Genomic DNA, 9,881 nt, shown 5'->3' with positions numbered 1-9,881 from the left:
GGGCGATAATCCCTGATGAAAGGTCCTTCATGACTTTTGGAACTTGGCGACTGCCAACCAAGCAAAATGGGTGGAGTTTTCCCTTTAAATAGCTGTGCCCGAGAGACACTTGTTTTGGTGACACTTGGGTGTTGCTAAGGCTGTAGAAAGTCTGTGCTGACATGTCTGTATTGGCGGTATGCTCTGCATGTACTGAAGAAAAATGGATTGTAAGGTTTCACCACTGCAGTTCTTATCTCTTCAAAGGATGTGGGCGTGGGTCAGAGACTTGAGGTGGCAGAGAACTACATTTTTGGGCCAGAAAATGTGCGTTCAGTGTGTCTGGGTTTTTTTCATTTCCTTACTGCTGTTTCCAAGCTGGGAGGGTTATGAGAGGGTGGGAGGGGTAGCAAGGTAGTGTCAGCCACCTCTGGGTGCGGGCGTGCACGTGTCCTCAGACTGCACAGGCTGGTCCTCAGGGTGACCTTGAAACTCCCCAGTTAAAGAAAGTTCTGTAACTGAGACCTGTGCAGGCTTCTGGGAGTGTTGGGACGAGTGGGTAGATCTGGGAGAGAAATAAGCAACTGGAGGACTTTCATAAATTCTCTTTTTGTGTGAATACACCACTTCTTGTTTGCAGTGATTTCCTTTAGTGAAAAGCCCAACAGTGCTGCAGCTCTGACTTGCATAGTTTCACACTTCAAAAGACTTGAAGGATGTCTCTGCGCAGTATTCTGTCCAGCTTGCTGAACAACTTTAGGCAAATCACCTTTTCTGTATGAAGTTTCATCCTTAGTTAAATGAGGGTAACTCTTATCCTGCTGTGGGGGCTGGGGGAGGGGTACATTGTGAGGCCCACTTCATCTTTGTGATCCACTTTAGCTATCCTTGGTGAGCCTCCATTATGTGAGAGTCTGCATGATTAACACCCCCTGGCTGTCAACAAATGCTCTCAAAGCCTGGCATACCTAGTGCTATGTAGTTTGAGAAGGTTGCAAAGAAGCACAAAATGTTGTCAGTGCTTTTTAGATTGCATTTGACAATAGTCTGCTGAAGTAGTATGTTCCATCCTGTATGCAAATTGAACTTTGTCAAATTATCTTACCACAAGATATCTATATTTGATACTATATTTCTTTCTCACAGATTCTGCCGGGCTTGTTCATTGGCAATTTTAAAGGTAAGATTAGTTTTATTATTATTTCTGGGATCACTTATCAGGGGTCTTAAGGTATTGTTTAGCAGGCCTACAGAATTTTCTGACATCTCTGCAGCTTCTCTAACCCCGTATTGCTTTCATTTCACCCGGTAGAACTTAAAGAAGAACTTGTTTGCTCTGCCATCCATGTGGTGTTCTGCAAGTACTTTTAAGAAGAGAAAAAATGAATGACATCTCCTTGGAGTATGCTTCAGCTGGACTTTCTAAACATTGGCCTTAAACGATTCATGTGCTTGGCAGGCAAGCCTATAAGCCAGGCAGATTCTTTTCAAGGCTTATTTCAAGCCCTCCTTATAAGTAAAGGCTTAGTATGCCTGCTGCTCATTGCTTTCATTATTTTGGTTATTTATAACAACTGCTAAAGAGTTCTGTTATCACTGCTTGCGAGACTGATGGGTCTGCAGATTGCTGTCTGACCACTGATAGTTGTGTTGTCTGTGTCAGATGTAAGATTCTCTGGATTTTTTTCCTTTTTACATGAGGTTTATTTTGTGTACAGAAAGGCAGAACCATATTTAGAAATCACAGGAAACTTTATGTAGACATTGAAATAAATGACCTGTTCTCAAAGAAATCCATTAACAGCAGCTCCTGCTGACCCTTCTCAGAAATAAGCCAGTTGTCCCTGTACAGTCATTTTGATACATGTAGACTCTGTATTTCTTACATGTGCTTGGGTACAACAGCAAAGCAAGACTCCTAGGGGCTCCTGTGATATCCTGTCCTTTCTGGACTGTCTGATACCACAGCTGATCTGTTGAGACTGGAAAACATCTGCACTGGATTTAGATGGAGCTGCACCTCCTCTCTCTCTCTTGCCCAGCCTTCCTTCATCCCCCACCTCCATCCTAAAACCTATGTTTTTTGCCCAATTTACCTGCCTCTGCACCTGGTGACCCATGTTGCCAGTCCAGTGCTTGCTGCCCCTTGGGAAGTGAAGCCAATCACCTAGAGAGACAACCCTTAGGTGCATGGGAAAGTAAAAGCTGCCTTTTGCCACGTTGGGTTGCAAACACAAGTACAACGGCCAGTGTGTGATAGGGACTTAATCATGCCATGATAAGGAAAGTGAGAGGATGGAGGTAAGAAGCACGTAAGGAAAAGAGAATAAACAAAGAATGCAGGGGAAAAGGAATATAAGGAGCAGAGGATAGTTTTAAAACACTTTGGACAAAGCAGTGCATGGGCCAGTGACAAAACTAACTGACTTGGTCACAGCCATATTGCTTCCTCTTTTCATTTTCTTTTTCTTTTTTTTCCCGTTTCCTGTCCAGTTATTTAGGCAGGATGGGAGAATGTTCATTAGTGGAGTCCTTCAGGTTTTAAGCTGTCTGGAAGAGTGGGCAGGATGGGCCCAAGGGATGAGGCTCTAGATTGGTCCCTCTCTTAGTTGCTGTCCTGCTGATGAGCCCTTGACAGTCCACCCAGGGGAGTGAAACTCAGCCGGAGCATCTGTTTCGTGGTGCAGTTCTGTTTTCAGCTGATGAACAGTTTGACCAGCTGAGGGGAGTTGGCCGAGGTTGTGGAGTGAGTCAGCATCTCTGCGAATGCCAGGGCCTGCGACCCTCTCTGGTGCTGCTCTGGCCACTCAGCTGTGCACCTTGCTGGTGGCCTTTAAATGGCTTTTCAGGTCACTTCTAGGCAGAGCACAGAGGCGTGCACATGAAGGTGGTGTGAGTGGGGAGTGTTTCTGGGAGTCTGAAAAACAGCAGAGACTGATGTGCTCCAGCTGCCTTCATAAATAGAGTAGGGATGGGTTGACTTTAATCTATGTTTGGAGTCTGTTTTTCAAACTGATTAAAAACATAAATAAGACTTTGTTTATTGCTATGACCTTTGCTCACATTGCATGTAATCATTATCTTCTGCCATCATGAGTATCTGTTGTTATAATCTCAAATTAGTTACCATACCTGGAGAGGAAGAAAGAAGATTTGTGTTACTAATACAAAAGGAAACTTGTATAATTTTATCTTTTTCTGCATCCCCTGTCCCTCAAGCACCCCCTCTGCCTCGCTGCTTGAGAGCAATTGCAGTGAGCTTTCTGTGCAGTGAAGTCATCCCACTCAGAACAGGCTGTTGGTTAATCACCACTGTATTTTTCTGGAGAAGTTGAATTACCATGTTCTTGGGGCATGTTCTGATTTATGGCACTTTTTCAAAAAGTGACTAATGAATCTTGAGACTGCCATAGAGGGGATTGTTTACTGCGAAATATGCAGCAGTGTATATTGGTAGTTGGCACTGCTTAGAGTATCCTGATTTGGGCAGCTGAAATGTCTGGATACTTTTAAAGACATGGGTTTATAAAATTATTTGCTGTAATACACTTTTGAGCAGTCTCCCATTTCTTCAGCTTGAGACTGATAGCTTGAATTGAATAAACTGCATCTGGTCAGTAAGAGGAGTAACTCGGAAGCCCTGGCATTGTGCATCTCACCTGGACACAGGGCTGAGGCATCCTGGCACCCTCTGGGTCTCTGTATAGGTAGCAGAGAGGAGGGAGCTTCTCCAGGTGAGTCCGGTATCCCTGAGTCGCTCTGATCTGCCCTCTGGAGGATAATCTCCCCTCCTCCCTCCAGTGACTCTTCAGAGAGCCTGGGCAGGCAGGGTTGCATAGCTAGGATAAATACAGAGACTCCTGTCTCCCTCCTGCATGGGGGACCTCTGGGGACACTGTCTGACTGGGGAGAGGTACAGTTGTTCCAAGTGGGTGCCTTCCTGCTAAGTGAAAGCAGGATATTAAGTATGTCAAACGCTGTAATCCTGGAGGGCTGGTTGTCTGAAGAAGACCTTAAGCAATTGTTCCAGTTGGGGAATTATTATCTAATATTCACCAATGTTTCTACTTCATGTATAGGGTTTCTTACTGTCTTTAGGCCTAATCAACTTAAAACCAATCTGTGACATTGCAAACACAAACTTCTGTGCATTTGATTGAGAGATAAGCTAAGGCCAAAGAAAAATTTGTGAAGTTAATCTGTGGCAGAAGCAGGAGTTGAGCTTGCTCCTGGTTTGTCTGTTGCTGCATGAACCATTAGGTACATAGAATGAGAGAGGCTTTTGTAACCATCTTAGGGTAGAAAGTTATGTGTAGTCCTGAGTATAGAAAGCACTGAAGTACATGCTGAAATTCCCTTAAGTCCACAGGACGTGAGAATGCCTTGGGAAAACTTCCTGAAAAAGCATAGATCTCAGCATGTGCTTAAGGGCATGTTATCTGACAAGATCTATAAGCATGATTCTACTTACCAATAGCACATTAAAATTGTGGTGTATTCCTGAGTGTATTTGAGATTGCACAGCTAGAGGGCAGAAAAATTCAAGATGAACCACAGATGTCCATACGAAATACCAAGACTGAGTTTAGTCTGAAAGCCCAGAAGGCAAAATCAGACCTCTTGAGCTTCTTCAGTGGAAGTTAATGAGGAGTTACTTCTTTGCAAATGGGAGGGTGGGGAGAGAAAAATGAGAGAAGAGAGAAAGAGAGAAAAATGAGGGAAGAAAAAGAGGAAGTGAACTCTTCTTCCCACCTCTAGTTTGGGGGAAATTTTGGTTTGTTCCATTTGTACCTTACAAATGAGTGTTAATCCTTTCAAAAGACAAAGAATTTATTGTGGGATTGTAGGCCCGTGTGTCTTCTACACTGGAAACCTGATGTGCCCTGAAAGGCACCTGTGCTTACAATGAAAATAGGTGTTTTGTTCCTTGAGACTGATACGACAGGGCTTTTTAGCCTTTTTCTCTGCACAAATAGAAAAAAAAATACCATTTCTTTTGATAGGATGTTTGAAATGGGTGCTTGTTTTGTTCCAAAATGAAAGGTGTATCAGTAGCAAGCACCAGAGACTCAAGGAGTGTTTCTGTCTTTGAATATTGAAGAGCTTTTGTCCTTCCTTCCTTGTAAACAAATTTGGAAGATTCATGTTTTTCCGATGGAATATCTGGGGCTTTTTGATTTGAAGGGGAAAGCCACACTATAAGGTTTAATTCCCCCCAGAGAGTCCAGTGTTGTTGTGGATGAGCTAGAGAGTCTTGGGAAAGTTTCTGCCCTTCCTGTTACTAAGTGTATAAAAAGGCAGTGCCCACCAAGTGTTTCTGCTGTGTTTCTAGATTAAATTAATTCCTGTTATCAAGGGCCCTAATTGTTTTGGGGAAAAGTTCCTTTTTCTAAGGCTTTATTTCAGGTACTGAAAACAGGAGAACGTGAAGATACCGTTCCCTTTTTCACATTAATCTTTTTGAAGGAAGATGTTTTACAGGTACTTTCATTAGCCAGAGGACTGGACCCTTTCCCCCACCTTTCTCACTCCCTGAGAAGGTAATTTCAGGAGGCTGGGACAAAATGTGTATTAAAACACAGTGTGGAGACAGAAAATGGGGAATTTTTGTTTGTGTGCTTTGTTTTTCCCTGTGTGTGTGTTTTTCTTAAGTGTGAATCACTGGACGCTGAAACAAAGCTCTCCTGATGAGAAACCATTCTTAGTGATAGCTTTTAGTGCTCTGAACCATTAGAGAGGAGGTTCTTCTTTTGGTATCTGTCTCTGGTTTTCTCCAAAGCAGAAAATAGGGTAGACAAAAAGTTGCTTTATTAAAAAAAATAAAATCTAGTGATGGTGAAGCTGTAGGCTCTATACATCTACACTTTGAAGCTTAATACTGTTGTACCTACTGGGCTGATTTGCCTTCTCTAAGGCAATAAATAACCTAACATTTTATACAGAAAACTTGATACTCTCTAGCTTACCATGTTATAGGAGTATGTCTGTCTAACAGACTAACAACAAAGTCACAAATGTCAGCTTTGGAGGAGAAACAAGGGAGGATGTATTTAGTCTGGGATAGCTCGCCAATGGGAGGAAAGGAGGCAAAATGAAAATAAACTCACCTCACTTACTTTGTGGAGACATTAAATCTTGTAAATTCACAGTTGACTTGAAGTTAAATTTTGCGTATCAGGCCTGTATCACTGTAATGCTTCCCCCCCCTCCTGACAGGATGCTTTTGTATTTTGTTGTTAGCAGTAGAGGTGGAAAGACACTACAGCTGTTTCTTCCCATCCAACTTGACAGGGGGAGGAATTTTTTATTCCTTACCTTTCATCTTTATGGAAGTACTAAAATACTGAAGTAAGAGAAAAAGGTTGTATGTGCATTTAGAGACTCCATCACTCTAGTAGTGGAGTCCTTCAGTCACTGATGTGTCTTAAATCAGAGTGGCTGGAGCAGTCTTGTCTCCCTTTTGCCATATGGGAGTGGAAGCACAAAATGCTGGGTGTTTTGCTCCCCAGCGACACACTAAGGCTTCCCAGAGCTGCAGGGAAACAAATCCTATGTATCCACCACACTGCACCCCCCACCCAGTCTCATTTTGATGACTTTGCTATTAACGCTTTTGCAAGTTAAGTGTTTGCAGCTCTCTGCATATGAGTTAAGCTCAGAGTCATAGAATGACATTGAGGGAAAATAAGCTAAATATGGGGGTGAGAGGGAGAGAGGAAGATTCCCCCAGTGTGATTTGTGCCCAGTTGTGTGAGGAGTTTCCTGAAGGCTTACTCAAAAGTCTACATTAACTGAGAAGAGTTTCACTATATAAAACAGAATATTAGGTAACCTACTGTGAAGAATAATGCTACATTTTTGGGACCCTTTAGGGATACAAAAGATGAATGCTTTCATTTTTAAGTTTGGAAATGGGATGTTTCACACTGTGATAACAAAAAGTGAGCCTGCATGTGGTTGTACGGTACTGTGCTACAGTAAAGAAGTTAGAATTGCTGTGATAATGGTGATTCTTTTGGCCTTTAATGGTCCTTTACATAACCTCTTAATTTATTTTTGTAATTTATGGTATGAAACAGTGAGTGACAGGATATAATTTGTACTGCTGTTTGAATAGCTTTGTCTGTAGTATTTTGTAGAGACTTAAGGCAGGTGTCAGGGGAATTTCCCCTTTGAAAACTGTTAAAAGTTTAGATCCAGATAATGCAGTCATTGGCTGGGAAGCTTCTTTCCCTTTTGTGATTTGAATGGTTATTTCCTAAATATATTGAGAACCTGCTGGTTATCCTGGGATGTAGGTCAGGGATAGCCATTTCCAGCTTCTTTCTAGGAATATCTCAAATCCCACTGTCTTTCTGTATAGCTTTGATTTGTTGAAATTCCTTTAGCCTAAGGCTTTGGTTAAATGAAGAACGAAAATCTTTTCAGTCCTTCTGGGTTTTACTGTGTCCATTAGCCTTTCAGACTGGTTCAAAGCAGTCAACGTTTAATTTGGATCGTATCTCCTTTGAAAGCTGTTAGTCTTCTGTGGCAAGCTGTTTCTTACCATGTGGGTTATACTGATAATTAGAGATCGGGGTTTCATTTTGCTGGTTATGCATTGACTCCATGAGTTCCAGGCAACAGGCTCTGTAATCCACCCTTAGCCTCTGGAGAACAGAACACAGTGATTTTTAGGCTAGCTTCTGGGCTTCCAAGCCCTTGCCTTCCTAGGTGTTCTCTGAGGAATCATGACTATCCTATAAGCAGTTAAAAAAATCTCAAGGTCATGTGAATTAGAAGACCTCTCCCGGCAAACATTTGCATTTCTTTTTTGAAATGCTCACTCTGGTATTTTTAGGAAATACTTAGGTTTTTTGTGAAGCGAGACCTTAATTTGGTTTCAGACAGAACTTGAGTTCATTCTCTCCTGAAGGATTAGGCGTCTATGTTGATTGTGCAGGCTTGACCAGTAGCAAGTGAAATTAATGCAGTTTTGAGACTGCTCTCCATTTTATTAGCCTTGGAGAAGCTTTTGTAATTTAATTAGGATTACATTTTATTGCCTGTTATTATGCTCACGTGATCTTGTCTGTAGGTCAGTATGATTAAAAGGTCCAGTTTGCCTTTGTGATGTAGAAAAGGCATTGAAACCTTATAGTCAAGTGAAATAAGCTGAAGCAAGAGATGCTAATTGAACTCTTGCACGTATATAAAGAATGTACAGGTGATGCCATTGTTATTTTTGTACCTAGAGAGAGCCGGTTTGAAACATCTGTGGTCAGTGCTCTTTTTTTGTGTGCAACCAGGCTAATGTGAACAGATTGTATGGGCAGATTTGGAAGGCAGGTGTTCACATCACAAAACCACTGCTGTAATTGCCGTGGTGTGCTGTGCCATTCTCAAATAAAAAGGTCAAAAGTAAATGGACACAAACTAACTTTTACCTGTATTAGTGGTTCTTTGAGGTAATTTTCTGTCATGCTAATGGTTTAGTGGGGAAAGTTTTTCGCTGATGACAGATAAGTTATTTTACCTTCCTTCTCAGACAAACAAACCTATGCTTTCACACCATCTAGATCAAATTTTCAGTCGCTCGAGTTTGCTTTTCTGTTTTGAATGTTCGAAACCCCTTGGTTACAGGTCGAGGAACCACCTTTTCATAACTGCAGTTCCTTGCTAAAGCATTTTGCTTTTTCAAACATTTGTTATCTTGATCATCTCAATCTCTCTTCAGACTTAAAATTATGGAAGGTATTGTCTAAATGCACATTTTTTTCCCTGCTAGTCCACAGGAAGCAAGAATCTAGCTGTCATTTAGGCTTGCCCATTAATACCTCAGTTCAATTTATATGGTTGGCCTCATTTCTCAGATCTGGATGTCACAAGGTCTGTCTCCCAAGTGACAACACATCTCCTGAAGGGGATTTGTGGGTACAGAGGAGGTAAGATATTTCTTGTACAGCTCTGACTGCTTGGTCAGATGGCCATCACCTGCACGCAGGCATACGCAGACTTATATTTCAAATGCAAAATACATGAAACTTCTGACTTGAGAACATATTCCTGAGTCACTTAAGCTTGTTCTTTTTATAGTATGTAATTTGTTTTGGAGTTAGAAATGTGTCTTCCCGTTACCCACTCTGATGATGGTGTTCTAGAACAGCTGCATTTGGGGTTTTACTTTATGAAGCTCTAAAAATAAATGTACTAATGATAAGTGATTTTCAGCATGCACAATGGAAAGAGGAGAGGGTTATTTCAAGAGATTAAAGAAGTTCTCTTACTTTTTTTCCCTTTATCACAGATGCCCGAGATGTGGAGCAGTTGAGTAAGAATAACATTACGCACATTCTTTCAATCCATGACAGTGCCCGCCCAATGCTTGAGGTAAGAGGTGTGGGAGACTCCATGGTAAATCCTTACTTTGCAGTCGACTGTTGTAGTCATCTTGGGGTTAATTTCTTGTTTTGTACAGTTGACATTTTGAAACTGCTTTCTTGTGGCAATGTTTGACAGCTGTAGTTTTGGGATGCAGTCATAGATTTTGTTGTTACTGCTGCTATAACAACAAGAAAGCTAACTAACAAGAGAAGAGACTATTACAGTGTCAGTCAATATAACACAATAATGGAATTGTGTTATTACTTTAATAGTAAAGGTAAGTTTTCTTCTTTGTGGAATTCAAGCATCACATAAACAGCAGCATTTCTTCTCTCTGTGTAAGAGGTTTGCAGTCCTTTTCTGTGGAAAATAGCCTTGGTTAGGCTTAGGGTGTGGGAGTAACTACTGCTCCCTCCTATAATATATCTAATATAGCAGAGCATCCATAAGTCTCCAGCACTTCAACATGAAGTATTTTTCCCCATTTTACTGAAGAGCTGAAATGACTGGACTTGCTGTGTCATCTTCAGCAGGGAAAG

General features: G+C 41.5%; 1 protein-coding gene across 1 annotated transcript in view; it reads left to right on the top strand.

Annotated features, from left to right (window-relative positions):
• Window positions 1-1,122: 1,122 nt before the first annotated feature.
• Window positions 1,123-9,881, top strand: part of DUSP22 (dual specificity phosphatase 22) — a gene marked incomplete at its 5' end in the record, with an annotated part of 35,866 nt that continues 27,107 nt past the window's right edge. The window contains 2 exons of the mRNA XM_010000909.1: window positions 1,123-1,159; window positions 9,266-9,348. Of these exons, the coding sequence (XP_009999211.1) occupies window positions 1,123-1,159; window positions 9,266-9,348 (120 nt within the window). The remainder of the gene's footprint in view (window positions 1,160-9,265; window positions 9,349-9,881) is intronic.

This window comes from Chaetura pelagica, unplaced genomic scaffold (genome assembly GCF_000747805.2).
Source record: "Chaetura pelagica isolate M959 unplaced genomic scaffold, ChaPel_1.0 scaffold104, whole genome shotgun sequence".
Taxonomy (NCBI): Eukaryota; Metazoa; Chordata; class Aves; order Apodiformes; family Apodidae; genus Chaetura; species Chaetura pelagica.
Note: the sequence above shows the minus strand (reverse complement) of the source record. Positions and strands in the feature narration are given on the sequence as shown.